Below are 20,403 nucleotides of genomic sequence, written 5' to 3'. Positions count from 1 at the left end.
TTTTTTTTTTTTTTTTTTTTTTTTTTTCTTACAAATTATTTTCTCCCGGAAGTAGTCCAACTGCATATTTTTCATTCCCTTTGCCAAGTAAATCAACTCTTCGTCCAAGAGTCGTATCAAATCGAACGCAGACACGCAATTGTGCATTTCCAACGATTTCTTTAGCATGGTAAGTATCTCCATACGTTCAGCGTAAGTAACATTATAATTTGTCAACGAATCGTAAATTGTCTTCAATTCTCTCGCCTTCTGGTTTCTCATTGTATCCATTTCCAACAGCTTATTCTTATAGCCATTCCACAGAATAGGCTTGCAATTTACCGTAATGAATTTCACGCGTTTCTTGTTTCTGTAACGTTTTCTCACCGCTTGTCTCTTCTGATCGATCACGTTCAACATCTCCACCATTTTTTCCAATATCATATAATTTTCTGCACATCTTCCGGGTCTGAAGAAAACTTGTTTCGTGCATTCGATATGATCGCGTTTCCATTTTTCGACCAAATCGTACAACAAATCGAAATCTAGTCGTGTTTTGGGATCGATTCGTCGAAGAATTTCACCCTGATGCCTTTTCCTGAGATGGGAAAAGGATATTATGCATTTTGATTCAAGTGCGGATTGTGCACTTATAGATTTTAGACATTACATACCTGTATAATAATATATTTTCTGCTTCGTAAAATTTACATTGTTTGGCAAGCTCTCGATATTGTCTCGCATATTGTTTAATGTATTTCCACAATTTATATATTTTATAATTTTTTTGAATAATTCGTGCTTTTCCATCATAGTCCAATCGTTCCATCATTTCTTCGTATGTTTCGTACGGTTTTGATGTTATATATGTATCTGATTCACTCGATATAAAACAATCTGGTCTGAATGAAGAGAAAGATACGAATTAATAAAGAATAAAAAGAAATTTACGATTAAAAATAAAAGAAAAGTAAACATATATGTATAATAATTTTAATATTTTAATAAAATTTAATAATTAAAACCAAAGTATATTATTTCAATATCAATTTTTCTAACTTTGTTTTATCTATATTAAGAATATAATATAAAAATATGCACCGTGCCATCTGGGTCGATTGATGATATGGTGTTTGCGTGGATACTTCCGTCCAAGAAATATATTGCACTTTTTTGCTGCATTTTTCTTTTGAGTTTCTTATTAATGGACCTGTTTGCGACTCGGCATTTAAATATTCTACTTGGGTAATTTTATGTTTCCATCCTCCCAAATAAGGTTTTTTTATTCTACGATCCTCTATTTCTACAGAATCGTAACATACCATTTTGAAATTCTTTGAATATTGCCCAAAATGTTATAAATGAAAAGTATTCGTTTAATTAAAACGAATTAGATATTAGAAAATAATGAATTCAATGTTGAACATAGCTTTTGTTCAAAAAAAATGTTATTCATTTTTTTAAATCAATACTTACATGTTTATATTTTAATATATATATAATATAATATAATATATAATTATTAAGGATAAAGTTATTTAAATACGGTCATTAGATTATCGTTTTTATTAGACATACATCACTCTTTCACATGAATTTTGTGATTTACAAGTATTTTAATCTTTCAGTTGTTAATTTTACATTGAAATTTAATGTTTACATTGGATTTAGTGTTACAATATTTGTTTCTGTACAATACAGAATTTAATAACATATAAATCATGTTTTCCTAAAATATAGGGAATATAATATTCATAGACGCAAACAACTTAAATCACGTTTGATTAATCGAATATTATTATAAAAAAGATTGTTATCAGAATGTGTATAGCTGATGTATATATATATATATATGTATATATATATTGTATGTGTATATATATATATATATATATTCATATATTCATATATATTCAAAATGTTGTAGATATCAGTAACAAGAACTGTTAACAATTTCATTGATGTGTTACTATACAACATTTCGAGATTATATATTCTATACTTTTGTTATTTACATTTCATAACGATCTGTAAATTTCACGAACCTTATCTTCAAACAATCGACGCATTCATTCTTAATCTTCACATGAATTCACTTAAAACATACGATTTATAATAAACTATATACAAATATCATTTTCATTTTTTCATAGAAATTTATCCACAAAATATGCACGATAAATAATACATTTTGTACAATGAAGGATGTATCGTTAATAAAACAAAAAAAGGGGGAAACGGGAAGGCTTTAAAGATTGTATTAGACAAAAAAAAAGGCATCCAAAGTCAACAACACAAAAATATTTTTGCACGATTAAAGCTAAAATAAATAGTATGTAATTTATAGCATGAAATGATGGCTATTATAAATGATTTAGATCAGTTTTATCAATGGAAAATGTTGATGACACGAAAAATCAAATACTGGAGGTTCTTTAGAATCCTTTTTATGTCCATCTGCAAGTAACTTTAGAACCACAAAATTTGTCTTTGCCACTTTTAATAGATCATTAATCTGTAAATCAAAGCAATAAATAATAAATAAAACAAGTTAAATAAAAATATAAAAAAATTGGAAACTATTTACCTCATTTACAGTACTAGCATTTGGTGGATAAAGAGACAACGCTCGTTCCAACATATTTCTGGCTTGATGAAAATGACGACAGCCGGCTAAGTACAGCATTTCACTAGTAACCTTTTCCTAGGAAAATAGAAGTTAAGAAAAGAAATTCTAAATTAAAAAAATATAAAAAGGATCATTATACTCACGTTTCTTTTATGCATTTGTGCATTAGTCATATCTAAGAATTCTTGATAATGTACTGGAGGTGGCGTCAATAAGGAAGAAAAAGGTAATAACCTATGTTCATATCGAACTCGTTCTGAATCAAATGGGGACTCGGGAAGAGGTATTTTACCATCCATTCGAAAACCAACTAAAGCCTACAATGTAAATTTTATAGATAGAATTAAATTATAAATACAATAACAACATTTTAAAAACAAACATGTATTTACTTTATAATATCCTCCACATATATTTTGCATAGCTTGATACATTAATATCTCTAAGTTATATGGTCTCGATGTCGATTTTTTCTTTTTATTTTTTGCACTTTTTTTACCACCTCTGCCTTTGTGCGCATCATTATGTACATCCTGTTCCATTAAGAATGTATTGGCCCTCGTAATAGCAGATACAAGCCATCCATAAAGAAATTCATATAGATACCAAAATATATAATGATATTCATGTACTGAATATAATTCCAATTCAAAACCACTTAACAAATACATGACCATAACCCGTAATGTATGATACAAAATCCATGTTCCAAAACAAGCTAAATGTGACCTAGGTGTATCACTTTTCCATGACAAAGTGTGTAGAAATCCATCAACTCTTTCAGCCTATTAAAATTTCGAAATTACAATAATAAAAAATTTTAAATATTATATAACATAAATTCATTCTTAATCTTACTTCATCTTGCAATATTGCAAAATCATCCAATAAATGTGCTAATTTGTCTCTTTGTCTTGCTCTATTATGACCAGTAAGTTGCAATAAACTGCCAAAGAGGCCTACACAATGAGACATAAAACTATCAACATATTCTTTTGCTTGATGATTTTGAAGTAATGTGCTCTTTGGCATTAGTACTGGAGGTGCTATAAAACTTCGTGCTGCATCTTTCAAAACATCAGCAAAATTTTGCACACCAAATACCCGATTTGTTGTAGGCAAATAAACTATTTGCAGCATTGATCTGGATAATATACAGGGACTTTGTCGTGAAAATTCTAAAAAAAAGTCCTAAAAAAAAATCAGTGTACTTGGAATTTATGCCAAAAATTTCTAATGAACTATAAATCTTTTCTTACCAAAGCTGCATGAAAACCATTCTGATTAGTGATCATAGTAACTGTTCGAAACCTATTCAATAATTCATCCAAATATTTTAATGCTTCTAATCTTGGTTTTATTTTTGTATATCTTGGAAATGTAGGTGGTAATAATCTTTGATTTACCATAGGATCAAATCCCATAATATTTGGATAATTTGCTACAATTTTTATATAACACATGATTTATATATAGATAAACTATGAACTTTGGAACTTACATATTTCATCAGCTTTTTCTCCACTGTTTACTGTTTTAATCATAATTTGAATCATATAAGAACATCTTGATAATAATGTATGACAATCATTTAGATTTTGTTGCAACTGTTCTTTTTTCCCCATTAATGATAAAATCTGATAAAATAATTTAGTAAATCTAATTCTGGCATATAGTGCTAATCTATCACTATACTGAAAGAAATAATATTTTTTTAAACAATTATTTATATTTTTAACCATTCCAAAGAATTAAATATGTTTTGAAATATACACTTACTTCTTTTTCAGATATTACATGAATTGGTTTTATTCTACTTTTCCTAGGTAATTCATCTTCTACTTCTCTGAGCATAGATATGATTTTTTGTTCTGTAATATCTTGTTGTAATCTATAACCATAAGTAACACTCTGGAAATCTTCTTCTTCAAAAACTAATGCTTTATTAATGCAATCTTTAATTATTTCAATTATTTTATATACAGCATAACAAAAAGTTTTCAAAGGTTTATCCACTATTTGACTGGGTTGATGAAGGTATAGGTTAGTGAAAACTGTTTGAGCCAAACTATGGCCTTCAAGCCAAGACACTATACACGCATAAGTTGAATCTATTATTCCTATAACTTCTGATGGTGTTAAATTGTCCAATTTCAGTGCACCAGAATCAACGGCTTGTGTAAAAGTACAAGGTTTGCTGTTGCCTCTATTGCATAGCATGCCAACATCCATTTTTGGATCCATCATTTCAATTGCAGACATGGCCTCAAATAATCCAAATAACTCATCACGTAATAGTTCACCCAATTCCAACTCTATAATAATAAAAAAAATATTTTGTATTATATAAAATATGATTTGTTAATTTATATCATTAGTAAGTATAAATAAAAATCTTAATGAGCAATATTTAAATGCCAACAATATTTCATTAAATAGAATTATATATATTATTTGCACAGAATAAATATATAAATTAAAATTAAATCGTTTTGATAAATATGAAAATGATGAAATAAAAAAATATATAAAGAAAGGAAACGAAATAAAAATTGCAAAGCAAGTATTTGTAATTTGTAAAGAAAATAAATTTCTAAATAACCACCTGTAATGGCATCGAAAAATTCTTGGGTAATATCCACCCAATTGTACGTAACTTGGTCGAATCTGCAATGTAAATAGATATAAAAATTAAAAAATATCGCAAGAACCACAAATAATGTTATGCGCTAGGTTATTTTTCTTTAGCCTAATTATAATCATAATATTTATTTTTCAATATTTTCATATAATCTTAGATCAACTATAGATAATTTTTTCATTACAATTAATATATTTTAACTTACTGTGATTCTTTATCTTCACCCATATCAACCGAATTCTGTTCTTCCACCATAGTCGCCATTCTTACAGATTGACCTGTCACATTTAACAGCACTGCCAACAATATAAAAATATGTTATTCTCCTATCAAAAGATAACTTCGATTACCTTCTTTAATTCTTATAATAAGAATTATATATTTACATAGTTTTTTTTATTATTGAAGCGTAAAATCATATATATATTCTTTTACTTATTAAATAAAATATATTTACAAAAATGTATATATAAAATAAAAATAAAACTTGATTATTATCGTATAAATAAAATAGTTTTAAGAACACATTTATATTCAAACTTATTTGAATGTATATATTTTCGGTTGTTCAAAAGAAAATCCAGAGAATTGAATATGTAATGTTTTTAAACATTTCTCTTGTATTTACTTTAAAAATTTGTATTTCAAATGGCAGATAAGGTACGTAAAAATAAAATTTCACTGTATTATTATGAAAATATTTGTTTACAATTTCAAAATTTATATGAGTATTAATATATCATTTTCAGGAACTTTTAGACGAATTGAAAGTACTCCGACAAATGCAACTTGAATTGCAACAACTTTATACTTTGTTACGATTAATGAGAGTTGATTTAGAAAAAATTATAAACAACTTCACTTCGTTAAATGATAAATAATTTTTATATTTTATATTTTCAATATTACTCATAATTTAGTTATTTATAACATTAATACGTTTGTTATTAATATTTCGGAAAAATATATAAATAATATTTCTTTTAAGTAATATATAAAAATATTTTGAATATATATATATGATCTCTATTTTAATAAATTTGCAAAATGGAAAAAGATGAGCCAATGGAAGTATTATCTTTAAATTCTTCATCATCTTTGCGAAGAAAATCTTTTCAAGTAAATAATGAATTATCCCTTAATTTGCCAGAAAATAATGATGAGGCTGAGAAATTGGCTAGACGTCTTGAAATAAATGCTTCTATAACATCAACAGAAAATATAAACACAAGTAATAAACGAAAATCTTTGGGACTTGGTTTTTTAGCTCAAATGTCATCAGTTCAAGTAAAAAATCATATAAGTGAATGTATAAAACTTAGCACTGAAAATAAAATTAATATAAAAAATGCATTTAGCCTTGAAATGATTAACTTTATGTCTTATATGATAAAAAAAGAAGATGACAATATGTCTAATCTACAAACAGCCAGTACATCTTTAGATGTAAGCACAAAAATCTATGGGTTTCGTGTAGATGGTATTCATACAGAAATCATGAAGATGGTAGGTGCATCAGATAAACAAGATAATCCAATTGATAATATAAATGAATATTTAAGTAATGAGCAAGAAAATCAAATAAATAATTTCCAAAAACAGAAAAAAAGAACAAAAAAAAAAAACAGACAGATTTTTAGTACAGCAGATAGTTTAAAAGGAACTGTAGAAATTATGAAACCTTCATTGTGGATGATGGAAGATAAAGATTTACAAACTACAGATGGATTATATCAAGTAATATTGTCAAATCATGCAAATTCAAAATATTATTTACATTTATACAATGATGTTATTGTGGATATTGTACAACATAAAACAAGTAATGAAAACACAAAAATAACTATTTCAAAGATAGAAGATTTTTCTAAGTCTGAAATATGTCCACCTCTGACTAATTTTAAATTTCAGAATGATTTTTATAATAATGATAAAGAAGAAGAAGAAAAAGAAAATGAAAATGAAAATACAAATGAAATTAATGAAAATCATTTTCAATTTAATTTAAATGCTACTGTACAATCTGATGATGAAATAATTGATAATAATATAAATTATTTAGATATTCAAGATGGAATAGAAAATACAAACATATGTATTGAGATACAAAAACCAGTGGAAAAAATTGTAGACTTATGTAAAGTTTTATCTAATATTGGTATAAATAAAACATCTGAATACTCTTTTCTTCAGAAAAGTTCTAATTTACATTGGGCTGGTCCTTCTCATTGGAGAATGAGTAATTTCATAAAATATTCTAAAGAAGGAAAAATTATAGCAGCCTGTGCACAAGAGCCAGTTAAAAAAAGAAAAGAAATAGAGATATGCTATGATGATAATATTAAAAAAGCAATAATATCAAAATTTGCAATAAGTAAAGCTATAAAATTTGATAGTAATAAATTAGATTGGTCAGAAGGAAGATTGACATTGCCACGAGATATGCATTATAATATTGCAAATGCAGTTAAATTATATCTACATAAATTAATACATATAAATATTAGAAATAAGGATGATTTAAATGTAACTCATATATCTGACATAGAGAATTATAATTATGATAATGAAAATGATATGTCAAATTATTGTCCTTATGTCTTTAAAAATGATTATGAGATAAATGAAGACAATAATAAAAATGAACATAATCATGAAATTGAAAATGATGAAGTTGAAACACAAATGGCTTTTGCTGGAAATAATTTAGTAGCTGCTCCTAAATTAACAAATAAAATATCTATTGCATATAGTATATATGCCAAAAGAATAGATATGAGACAATTAAAAAAATCTATTTGGAAAAGCCTAACTGTAAATAATAATAAAGAAAATAAAAAAAATCAAGAAGAAGATAAAATTAAAGGAAATAAATCTTTTAGTGAAATTTATAAAGCATTACCTAATATATTAACAAAAACTAATATAGAAGCTTTAAGTTTTCCTATTTCTTTTGTATCCTTGTTACATTTAGCAAATGAAAAGACATTAAAAATACAATCTCTCCCAGATATGTCTGACCTTCTTATAGAAACAAATTAATTTTACACATGTAAATAAGTCTCTTTTATATATTCAAAAATTTTATTATTATTGAAGATAAGTATATAAACAATGTATTAAAAAAATTTTATTAATTTTTATTTTTTCTTATATGGTTTCTTTTTATTATTTTTCGTTAATAGTATAAGATATGATATGTAATATGCATCAAAATATTTATATTTGTAACTACAATTTTTATGAAAATTGAGATTTTAAATAAGTAATAAATACAAAAATTATTGAAAAATTTAAATCAATTTATTTGAAGAATCAATAATGAAAAATAAAACAGAATAAAATTATATTTTTAGCATATAAATTTATAAAGCATTTGATTTATATAAGATTGCTCGATTGTTTTTTATTCATTTTAATCAATTAATATTTTCAAGTCAGTAACCTATTCTTCGAATTTTTTTCTTTTCCGCATTTTATCATTTTGAAAATAATAAAAAATTATCGTCAATGATTCATATAAATCAAATATTTAAATATGATTGGAATACAACAATATTTTTTGAAATCTCTCAAGAAATGTATTTTACATCGTTTTTATCGAAATATTTCAAACATGCCGATTGACGATGAAAAAGCGAAATGTGTAAAAGATAAAGGAAATGAGCAAAAATTGAAAGAAGAAATGAATGTTAACATTAAAACTCAATTCAAAGATTATGATTCCTTTCTACCAGATCACAAAGGTGATATAAAAGTTTGTATGATAGGAGGCAGCGAATCATTGATGTATGCGGCTCTTCTTTTGAAACAATTTCGTCTCATAAAACAGATACATGTGGTAGACACAAAAAATTCATTTTCTAATGCAATTTTAGATATTAATCACATTGATACATCAACTCGTATAAAATGCTTTAAGAGAAAACATTTGAAACAAGCTCTTAAAGAAGTATATCTTTATCATTCTACTTTTATAACATAATGTTTCGAAAATCATAATCATTTAAACAATTATAAACAATATAATGAACAATGTATTGTTGATATGATATTATTACCATTAAGATTAAAATTCATGGAAATTCGATATTATTTCCAGATAAACATTATTGCATTAATGGATGAGATAAATCCCAATATAAATTTAAATCTCACTTCTCAATTTGAGGCTGTCTCTCCATATGTGTGTGAAATGGCTGAACAAATGGCACAATTTAATTCAGAATCTTTGGTAGCTGTTTTCGTTCGACCAGTTACGGCTACGCTTCCTACAGTATCAGAAATTTACAAACTTGCTGGATGGTGGGATCCAGATAGAATTATTGGTTCTACAGCGCTTGATCGTATGCGAATGGAAGCATTAACCGCGAATCTTTTGGATTTAAATCCTGCCTTTTTATCGGTCCCATTGGTTGGTGGTGCAGATTTAAATACTATTGTTCCTCTTTTATCATGTGCTACTCCAATCAATCGGTTTACCAATGTATGAAAGTATAGTCATCTACAATTGTATTAAAAAAAAATTTTACTCTATTTTTTAACATTATTAATATTAAAAATTCATGTAGGCACAACAAGATATGTTGTTACAATCATTACGTAGTGCTGATAAAGAAATGGCAAATATTGAATTGAAAAGTCCAACATTATCTGATGGAGCAGCAGCTGCCAAATTAATTCTAGCTCTTGCTGGAGGACTTAGTGGTTTTAAAAATATTATTTCTTCTGCTTATGTGCGATCAAATGTTTTGCCAGTATGCCGATATTTTACGAGTGAATTGCAATTCGGACCAGGCGGTATACAAAAAAATTTTGGATTGCCGAAAATGTCATCTACGGAAATAATGCTGGTCGAACAGGCAATTCCTTGTATTAATAAATGTATTGGAATGGCAACAAAAGCAGTTCATTATAATAGACATATCACATTGAAAACTGTATAAACTAATTTTTTCAAAGAATCATTTTATACATAAAATACATTATTTAATAAAAATTTTATTATTAGGTATAAATTAACTTCTTTAATATGAATGATTTAATAAATAAATAATAAAAAGTTAATTATAATATTATATAATAAAAATATTAATTATAATATTTTATATTCAATAAAAATAATATAAATATATATATTCGATAATATAATAATTTTATTTATATATTGTTTTTTAAACTATTTTAGGTTTTTTAAACTATTTTAAAGATAATAAGTGATATAGAAATTATGTTTATAAATAAATTCTAAATAAAATTATCATTAACATTTATTTTATTTATCTATATTTCTTTCTTATTCGTGTGTGAAACGGATATTTCTCATTTAAAATATTATATTCAATAACTTATACATAATATACATGTTGTAGTTCATATAAACCTCAGTTTGATTTGGAGTTTCAAACTGAATGGTATTTCGACTAGTTAATGCTCGTTGGCATGAATACGAACTATGGATGCGAAAATATAACACAGTATAAGTAAAATATTTGAATCGAAGATAATATTTTTACGATCAACTGGTTTATTCGTCTTAAAGTGAAAAAAAAAGAATTATTGACATCTGTTGATTCATTACATCCATTATTTTTATATACATATTTCGTGCGTGAAAATAAAATATTCATTTTTTCTAAAAATGATGACAAATCACACAGTGTTGCCGTTCAAAGAATGTTTATAAATGATTCGATCTATAAATATCAAAACAAAACGCAGAGGGATTTAAATTTGGGTCGAGTGCACATAGATCGCCCGGCTAGACTATTTTAAAATTGCGTGAATCTTTTATTTTGACATTTTATGTTTAAACAGTTTTATATTCGATAACTAAAAAATTTGTCTTTTTGTGGAACAATTTGTTAAAATTTTGATATCATGGGGATCATATTATCAAGATTTCGTGTAAGTGTGTGTCAGTATGTTAACATTAATACAATGTAATATTAATATTATTCAATTAAGGTTAACAATCTATTATATTATACTTTTTTTTGTTATATAATTACGGATATTTAAATTAGTATAATATTTTGTTTAAAAAATACAAAATTTTTTAAATAAAATGCATTAAAATTTTTTTTTATAATTAAATATAATTGAATTAAACATATTGTGTTAGTTAATAAATTTTCGAGGTTAGATAAGAAAATTTTAAACAAATTTTATTAAATATTGATATTTTCATAACTTTTTATAACATATTATATCATATAAATAGCATAAATTTTATAGCTTTTCAATTTAAGTAATCCATAATCTTCAATTTTTATAGGTTTATAACCTAAGAAAAAAAATTTAATAAAAATTATAATACTGAATGTCATCAATCACTTCATCTATAATTTATTCAGCAGAATTGTCATGTAATACAAAATTACCATTCAATGACATTATGTTTAATTTATTTAATTATTTTAAATTCTAAACTAAAACACATTATGTCTAGACGTTTATATAATGATAAACAATTATAAAATATTTTTTTGTTAAAAAAAATTTATAAGTTTATCATATACTTATACAATGTAATAAAAATTAATAAAATATATATATATATTTTTATATTTAATATTATATATATATATATAATATTAAAAGCAAAAATAATGATTTAATATGCTATACATGCAACTTCCTATAAACTTTCATATTATTATTCTATGAACATACTTGCTTTACAATTCTGAATTCATTTGAATTTAATATTTGAATTACATTTTAATTTAATATATATTTGCATATAAAGTCAATATATATATATATATAATATTATACATATTATATATTTATTTATTTTTTTATTTTTCAGAGAAAGAAAACAACAATTGAAATTTTAGAAGATCTTGATGCGGTAAAATATTTATATGTTTTTTTTTAAATTTATATTAATGATTTCAAAATGATCACAAATATTTTTGTTTAACAGAAAATTAAAGAAATAGAAAAATATGGACATAGTACGGAACAAAAACATAAAAAAATTGTTGGAACTCTAATATTATATAGTGTGATACTTTATATTATAACAGCATTCATTTTTTATTTTTATTTTTTTCCTGCATCATTATATGATCAAATATTCTATATCATTCCACTCTTAATTTTTCCAATTCTGTAAGTGTTCATTTTATTATATATTCTATTATATTTGTTTTCTTTATAAAATTATTCAGAAATTATTCACATATATTTATTATTATAGAATATTACTTACAAAAAAGATGGTAACATGGTACTATAAACGTAAAATTTCTGAAAATGAAGAGAAATTAAGTACTATGCAATTAGAAAAAAAGAAAATTTTAGATGAAGTTACAGAAACTGAAACATATAAAAAAGCTAAAGAAATTTTATTAAAGTTTGCTCCAGATCAATTATCTCCTGTAAATATATAAAAGAAATATTTAAACTCTTTTTTTTTATCTTTTAATTATTTCTAGTACTATTTCTAGATATATATTGTATTTATAATAAATTTTTTTTATTAATATATTAGTATATTAGTATATTAATAAGCTAATTAAAAAGAATAAAATCTAATAAATTAAAAAGAATAAAAAAATAAAATATTTGGTAAAAAAAACTTTTATTATAGCCAACTTATAAAGTGCCATCACGAACAGAAACACCTCAACAATCTAGTTCTCCACACAATATAATATCTCCAGTATCTCTTTCTGGAGAATTGAGAAGACGTGTAATAACAAGCCAAAATCAACCATTAAATCTACAAAGTGGTACACCCGCTAACACTGGCCTTGTCCCAGTTGGCATAACTCCCACTCAAAATCCATCAAATGCCTCCTTTCAGAGTGGTATTAAACCAGTTAATACTCCAATTAGAGGTTATCGTTAGTATTTTTAAAATTAAAATTATTATTATATTTTTTTTATTTAATATATATATTAAGAAATTATATTAAAAAATAAAAAAATATATTATTATATAATAGGAATTCCTTTGCCACGTCCGATATTACCTCGGCACAGGACTCACTTGGATCGATTAATTGATTATATTGTTGGAGATGGTCCATCTAATCGATATGCATTAATTTGTCGAAATTGTGATTCCCACAATGGAATGGCTCTCAAGGAGGAATTTGAATATTTTGGTAAACATTTGTCACATAATCTGCCAAAAAGAGTTAAGTATAAAGGTATAAGTAAAATATTAAATATTCAAAATATATGTATTTTTATTTTGTAGGATTCAGATGTTGTTATTGCAACTTTTGGAATCCTGCAAGAAAACAGAAACCATCTATTCCAAAACCAGAATGTAATGTGGGTTTTAGTAGCCCATCTTCAACTACTTCTGAACAATTATCAAATAACGCTAATGTAGAACAGATAAAACTTACACGAACGGAATCAATTCCATCAGATTCAGGTTTGAATATAAAAAAAAAAAACATAAATAATTTGAACTTATGAAAAAAATTATCAATTGAAAATAATTTTTAGATTCAGATATCGAAGTAGTTGAACGACCAATGGAAGCATTGGAAGAGGCTGAACATATTACTGAATTAAATAAAAAACCATATGGTAAGAAAAACGTTTCTTCTATAATATTCTTTTATTATTATAAATGTATAATTATTATTATAGATGAGCGAAATGAATCAGAAAAACCTGAAACAAAGGAAGAACAAAATTATGAAGAAAGCGTTGAAAAAATGGATTTTGACGAATCTTCGTCTTAACAAAATATATTTTGAAATTATTTGCAACATGAAATCTTATCAATGTACTACAATTGGCGTTGTAGTATACATATAATTATATAGGTATACTGAAAATGTAAATACTATATTACTTACAAACAAATTTATGAAAATAAAGAAAATCATATTTGACAATAGGTAGTAATATAGTATTTACAAAAGTTATATAAATACTATATTCTCGTATTTGAATGAAAGATCATTCCAAATTGTTCTTGTCTATTTCTTGTTGGAATTTTACATAACTATAAAATGAAGCAAAATAATCACAAGTACTTAGGAAAGATATTGTTATGTCAATATCTTTAATTCTCTTAGAAAGCTTTTGCTTCATCTATCATTGCAAAATTATGAAATTTTATAATATATTAAAAAATGTTTAGGAACCATTTATTCTTTTAAAGATTTTAAATTATCTTTAATATTATATACAAAAATGCCCACATTGAAAATTGTAGTCAATAATACATTTTATGCAAGACTGCTTATTTCTCATCAATAGTGGACATTAATATTTATATTAGAAAATATCATCTCCCCTCCTCCCCCTTTTTTAATAAAATATAGCATATACATTTTAAGATTTTATATATATATATATGTACATATGTATATATACATATCACACATATTATATATACATATATATGTATATATATTATGGGAGGATGGATTTTTTTTATATCCATAATCTAAAATGTAAGAAATGAAAATGAAAAAAAAAAAGTATTTATTTTTTTCACTAATTTTTTTCCTAGTAAAATTTTTTAGTTTATTAAATAATTTTGTAATACATTTTTAGTGTCCTACTAACGTTTATCAAGAATATAGTTCAAGTTATTACATTATATGAAGAAAGATCTGTTTTGTGAAACATACATAATTCTTATTCAAGAAACAATAATTACAAAAATAATAAAAACTTTAAAAATGATTTCTATTTATTTCAACTAGTTATTAAAAATTTTTATTTGCAATTGTACTTAAAAATTAATTTATTTAATTTTATTACTGTATTTAATATAAAACAAATTTCATTAAAAATTTGTATTAATATGACAAGTAAAAATGTTTGGATAATTGTTGAAAGAAATATAAAAATATACGAAAAAATTTTCATCAATTATTTTTTTAAATTTTTAATATATCTTATAATTTTTAAACATGTTTAAACTATTTAATAAATGAATTTTATAAAATAATGATATTTTTTTCCTTTGGTTTACGCAGCCAATTGCGGATACTGATTTAAGAAACTGTTTGCTTGCGCTTTGTGTTCTTAAAAATACAAAATTGTACTCATTCACGCACATGTGTGAATTGGTCTCAGTTTACATGGTAAAAATAGTGCTCGGTCGTGGACGGATTATCGTTCGAGGTAAATCTAACGATTTTTTCGGCATCGTTCTATAATGATACTAAAAAAGCGTGAATATATAGAAACAAGTAACAAACATACTTTTTTGTGCAAATCATCTTGCGTGTAATGATTTATTATTAACAATGAATCTGCGAGATATTTATACTTCAACGATTTTTATACATGAAATTCATGTGCTTAATAATGATATAAAATATTGTATAAGAATGTAAAAAAAGTGAAAAACATCACTTACAATTAACGCAACATAATTTGTCGTAATAATTAAACATAAATAACAAAGGGAATTGTCGATTGTATTCTTGCAAGTATTTTTCGATTACTTTAGTGGGCGCCATAACAATCCATTTGTCTGATACAATCATTATGTGATGAATGTTTATTTTTTCTGTTTAATTATTATTATTATATATATATATATATATTGTCAGATAAATATATATATATAATACTCTATAATACTCTATAATAACATCTTTCTTATTGATCAATTTCATAATTATTTTATCCCTATTTATAAAATCGTTCATGTTCATAGAAAATCAGTACGATCAAGAGTATATTAGGTGGGGCAGATTTCGTTAACCTGATATAGAACACGTGCAATCAATTTTTATACAATGATTATTTTAATTTATGAATTATATTAAAATACAAACTTATTAATATTATTGAAAATTATGCTGTTTGCAAAAGCAAGAAATATTAATTATTTTATAATTCATATATTATAAATTTATTTTTATTTTAATATATGATAAATACAAATTGATAATATTTAATATAATTATTCATTACAGATCAAGAAATATGCCAGAATTGACTGAACTTGATAAAGCTGCAAGCTCTGAACCTACTAAGGTTGAAGCTGCAGCAACTGGATCTGGAACTGATACAGATTCAGATGATACTATTCCAGAATTGGATGATGCAGGTGCTGGTGGTACAGTTGGTTTCCCAGGAACAACTGTTACTGGTCTTCCTATTGATATGGTTTCCAAAGCAAAACAAAGTCGAGGAGAGAAAAAGGCTAGGAAGCTTATGAGCAAATTAGGATTAAAACCTGTATGTGAAATAAATTTAAAATATTTTTATTTTGCAATAATAATAAATGAATTATTTAATTATTTTGTGTAGGTTCAAGGGGTTAACAGAGTGACTATTCGTAAATCAAAAAATATTCTTTTTGTAATTAATAAACCTGATGTGTTGAAGAATCCAGCTTCAGATACTTATATAGTATTTGGTGAAGCTAAGGTAACAAATTTTGAAAATTTAAATTAAAATAATATATCAAGAATTGTATTTAAAAATATGATGATATGTTTAAAGTTTCGCATATTAAGCTGAACAATTGATGATTGAAAATTCCTTGGCAGACTGATATTTTTAATAATTCTACATTATTTTAGCATATATTTTATAATTTTTTGTTTATTAGATTTATTTATTCATTTTATAGATTGAAGATCTCAGTCAACAAGCTCAAGTTGCAGCAGCTGAGAAGTTCAAGGAACCACCAGTTATTCCAGCAACTGAAGCTGGTGGTAGTACAACGGTAAGATACATTTGATTGCAATTTAGATAATATAATAATTTTTATATTAATTTTTTAGATATTATAATAATAATAATATCTTATAATTTCATGCTTATTGTATAATTTTTTATTTTGAAAGGTTGTTGCACCAATACAAGAGGAATCAGAAGAGGAAGTTGATGAAACGGGTGTTGAAGAAAAAGATATTGATTTAGTAATGTGTCAAGCCAATGTGTCTCGAGGGAAGGCTATTAAAGCTCTTAAAAATAATCAGAATGATATTGTCAATGCTATTATGGTAAGTTTCTAAACATATATATAAAATTATTATGTAATGATTTAAATAATTTTGCATTTATTTTTCATTGAAATATTGTTGAAAATCTTAACAAATTAATTCTTTATATAATAAAAATGGATTTATATGTATAATTTGGAAAATTAAAAAAAAATTTTCCAAATTATATATATAAATCCATTTTTCAAAATTTTCCAAACAAAAAAATTACTTTTTGTTTTTTTCAGGAATTGACAATGTGATGAAGCTATTTAAGAGTAGGTTGTGCTACATCATAGCTCGCACTGCGACGTCATTTTATTTTATCATCTGCGTCATCGAGAATAACTTCATCTTTTTTTGTCTCATTATATTAAAAAAATTAAACTCGAATATTGAGAGGCCAGAGTTCGCATGGAGACCGTGATGCTTGTCTCAAAAAATCTACATGTATATAAATAATTCATATGAGAAAAAAATAAATACACTAAGGATACTATTTGCGTGTTATTGTGGATAAATTCATAAAGTTTATAAACTTCAAATTAGTTTCATAGTATTACATAATACTAAAATTAATATGCAGGATAATATTGCGTAAAAATCTACAAAAATATTGATTAATTGTTATATGTAATACTACAGATGAGTTCAGTCATATTATTGAAGTTGCTAAAATCAGAAATATTATAAAATCATTTTTTTGTATATTCTTAAATCTACATACTTTTGCCATAAATATAGAAGTACAGAATAGAAAACATGTAATTATTTTCTTGTCCCATGTTAATTTTACAATTTTAGTATCGTTCTTAATATTATTCTTAATATTATTCATTTAGTATAATATAGAAAGTAGTTATGATTGAAAATGAAATTAAATATAAGATCATAAATAAAGTATATGATAAGATATTTTATTTTTATAATCCTATATAATTAATTAATTATAATCCTAAGTTTTTAAATATTAATCACAAAAAATCAAAAAACACTGTCATATTAATAAAAATATAAAGAGAAATAAAAATTTTATGACAGTTTATTGATTTTAAAATAATATAATTAGTATTTTGTTAGAATATTGATATATTTATAAATAATTAATTGTGTTTTCTCTAAAATTGAAATTTATATGAAAATATATATTACATTTTGTTTTAATATATTTTCATATTTACCGAATTTTTATTTTTCGAATCAATCATTGATCCATATTAGATAAGTGACAATTTTTTTTTTCTGATTCATAACCTATAATTTAATAAATATATTTTTTTATATATTATTTTTGTACTTATTTTGGACTTTAGAATCTCTTTAAATTTTTAATCTACAAAAATATCTATAAATATGTTAACACCTTTTAAATATAAATTTGTTTTTCTATGGGTTAAGAATCACGGATTCTTGAAAGCATGATTTTATAAACATAGACAAAGAGAACAAATAAGAAAAAAAGAATGAAAATAGTATAAAAATTCGAAAATTAACGTTATCTTTAGAATGCACGAAATGAAACACATAAAAAGAATAAATAATAGGAGAAAAATAGATTCTATAAAAATTGATCATCAGCGTTATATTTCAATATAAGATATCTCTTCTAAGCAAAGTAAGATAGAATAAGAATTGAAAATAAATGACATCTTTTAAATATTTTTAAAAAAATATTTTTGAAATTTGATAGATGGCGCTTATCCTTAATTCTTTTCTAATCTATCTTATCTTCAGAAAAATGTATTTGTAAATCTATTCAAAAGATGGTACTTATAATCAATTCTTATTTCATCTCTGTTTTTTTCTAATATATGCTTTTCTTATCTTTATTATGTGTTTTATTTGCAACACTCTAAAAATGGCATTGATTTTATTTTATATCAATTTTTATACTATTATTTATTCTTTTTATCTTTCTAAAATTATGCTCAAAATACACAAAATTCTACTAAAATTGAACAAAAATTATCATCATTAGATTCTTTGATTTGTTTATGAAAATGATATGTGAAAAACTAATAACTACATTTCCTTCAAAAATCCTTTCGAAAGAATTCCCAACTAAAATTTTGATTTTATATTAAAAAAATATAATTAAGGAAAATTTATCATATTTAGAAAAAATTCAGGATTGAAAAATATCTCGGAAAAATATTGACTCTATAGAAGAATAAAATCAGAAGAGATAACAAGTAAAATAATTCGAAAAATTAAGAATTCAATAAGTAATTTAATAGCTAAAATTTTGAATTTGCAATAGGAAAATATAACTATAATATAAACAGGCAATAGGTGGAATTTTCCGAAAAATAAAAAGATTCTAGCTAAAAATTTCGACTTTATATTATGAGAATACAATTTTAAATGAAGAGACATACAAAATTTTTTATAGAAGAGTTTATATATAAGTTTATACATATTTGATTAAAATTTCTATTTTTTCTGAATAAATATAATCAATTTGACTATATCGGACATCTGAATGAAACAAAAATTGAATATAATGATCAATCAAAATAATAATATATAATAATGTATTAATAATAATATATTAATATTGAAAGAAATGTTTAAAAATTGATCAAAATGTTAATTCCTGTAAAGAGATAAGTATACAAAAGATAAATACATGAAATTCTACAAAATTCGCGCATGCTACATCCTTTAAAATTATATTTTCCTTATACAAAATCGTAAAATACAGTCGAAAATTTTTGTTCATGGCACAAAGTTTTGAGTTCTGAAAATCTTGGAACAATTTTACATACTATTTCTTTTACAATTATATTCCTCTATTACAAAATCGTAAATTCGGGTAAAAATTTTATTGCCTGAAATTTCGATTATGAATTATGAGAATATAAAATGTAAAAAGATAGTACATAAAATTTTTCCTAGAATTTTAAGACTTAAAATTTTCGGATAGTCAGCAAGTTTTTTTGATCAATTTTGCGATTTTTGATCAGGAGAATATAATTCTCAAAGAGGTAGTAATTAAAATTTATCGAAAAATTAAAAGTGGCTTTAAATTCCGACTCTTCATTAAGAGAATATGATATGTGAGAAAGTGTTCATATATTTTTTACAGATTTATATTCATTTACTAACAGTAAGATTTCTCCACAAACTATTAGTGAAATTTTAATTGTTACAAAAAATATAATAAAATAATAATATAATAATAAATAATAATAAAATATAATTAATTAAGAAACATCTTT

At 24.0% G+C, this 20,403-nt stretch overlaps 6 protein-coding genes across 12 annotated transcripts in view; 4 read left to right on the top strand and 2 right to left on the bottom strand.

The window, feature by feature from the left end:
• The window catches only part of LOC102671151 (IQ and ubiquitin-like domain-containing protein), a 2,653-nt gene extending 1,250 nt beyond the window's left edge, over positions 1-1,403 (bottom strand). Inside the window, 3 exon segments of the mRNA XM_031509947.1 lie at positions 33-577; positions 654-881; positions 1,081-1,403. Of these exon segments, the coding sequence (XP_031365807.1) occupies positions 33-577; positions 654-881; positions 1,081-1,304 (997 nt within the window). The 5' untranslated portion in view covers positions 1,305-1,403.
• A 131-nt stretch (positions 1,404-1,534) lies between these two features.
• On the bottom strand, positions 1,535-9,539 carry LOC102681579 (N-alpha-acetyltransferase 35, NatC auxiliary subunit). 3 transcript variants are annotated; one of them, XM_006607152.2, is made up of 12 exons: positions 9,408-9,539; positions 5,455-5,545; positions 5,214-5,275; positions 4,388-4,923; positions 4,110-4,302; positions 3,868-4,049; positions 3,467-3,799; positions 3,001-3,393; positions 2,752-2,925; positions 2,567-2,683; positions 1,889-2,494; positions 1,535-1,815 (listed from the first exon to the last, which is right to left on the bottom strand). In XM_006607152.2, coding segments are annotated over exons 1-11 (2,223 nt in total). In that variant the 5' UTR covers positions 9,409-9,539; the 3' UTR covers positions 1,535-1,815; positions 1,889-2,353. The 3 variants fall into 3 exon arrangements, with proteins under 3 accessions (XP_006607215.1, XP_006607213.1, XP_006607214.1); XM_006607150.2 differs by having other exon boundaries at positions 9,311-9,445; XM_006607151.2 differs by having other exon boundaries at positions 2,567-2,677; positions 9,311-9,445.
• LOC116184844 (condensin complex subunit 2) lies at positions 5,768-8,332 on the top strand. Its single transcript, XM_031509853.1, has 2 exons — positions 5,768-5,909; positions 5,999-8,332. Exon 2 carries the CDS (start codon positions 6,297-6,299, stop codon positions 8,289-8,291), a length of 1,995 nt encoding a protein of 664 aa, XP_031365713.1. The 5' UTR covers positions 5,768-5,909; positions 5,999-6,296; the 3' UTR covers positions 8,292-8,332.
• Positions 8,725-10,269, top strand: LOC102681885 (probable malate dehydrogenase, mitochondrial). The gene is made up of 3 exons (XM_031509884.1): positions 8,725-9,201; positions 9,352-9,735; positions 9,821-10,269. Exons 1-3 carry the CDS (start codon positions 8,788-8,790, stop codon positions 10,193-10,195), a joined length of 1,173 nt encoding a protein of 390 aa, XP_031365744.1. The 5' UTR covers positions 8,725-8,787; the 3' UTR covers positions 10,196-10,269.
• A 367-nt stretch (positions 10,270-10,636) lies between these two features.
• On the top strand, positions 10,637-14,195 carry LOC102681350 (endoplasmic reticulum junction formation protein lunapark-B). The gene is made up of 9 exons (XM_006607148.2): positions 10,637-11,156; positions 12,064-12,105; positions 12,181-12,368; positions 12,457-12,637; positions 12,850-13,105; positions 13,208-13,369; positions 13,465-13,647; positions 13,722-13,805; positions 13,869-14,195. Exons 1-9 carry the CDS (start codon positions 11,130-11,132, stop codon positions 13,961-13,963), a joined length of 1,218 nt encoding a protein of 405 aa, XP_006607211.1. The 5' UTR covers positions 10,637-11,129; the 3' UTR covers positions 13,964-14,195.
• Positions 14,196-15,217: 1,022 nt separating this feature from the next.
• Positions 15,218-17,936, top strand: LOC102680966 (nascent polypeptide-associated complex subunit alpha). Of its 5 annotated transcripts, none has more exons than XM_006607145.2 (6): positions 15,218-15,362; positions 16,166-16,430; positions 16,503-16,622; positions 16,828-16,923; positions 17,045-17,203; positions 17,431-17,936. In XM_006607145.2, the coding sequence occupies exons 2-6, from the start codon at positions 16,176-16,178 to the stop codon at positions 17,443-17,445; spliced, it is 645 nt and encodes a 214-aa protein (XP_006607208.1). In that variant the 5' UTR covers positions 15,218-15,362; positions 16,166-16,175; the 3' UTR covers positions 17,446-17,936. The 5 variants fall into 5 exon arrangements, with proteins under 5 accessions (XP_006607208.1, XP_006607209.1, XP_031365846.1 ...); XM_006607146.2 differs by having other exon boundaries at positions 15,362-15,669; XM_031509986.1 differs by lacking the exon at positions 15,218-15,362 and adding an exon at positions 15,382-15,467.
• Positions 17,937-20,403: the final 2,467 nt, after the last annotated feature.

This window comes from Apis dorsata, unplaced genomic scaffold (genome assembly GCF_000469605.1).
Source record: "Apis dorsata unplaced genomic scaffold, Apis dorsata 1.3 scaffold_3, whole genome shotgun sequence".
NCBI classification, from domain to species: Eukaryota; Metazoa; Arthropoda; class Insecta; order Hymenoptera; family Apidae; genus Apis; species Apis dorsata.
Note: the sequence above shows the minus strand (reverse complement) of the source record. Positions and strands in the feature narration are given on the sequence as shown.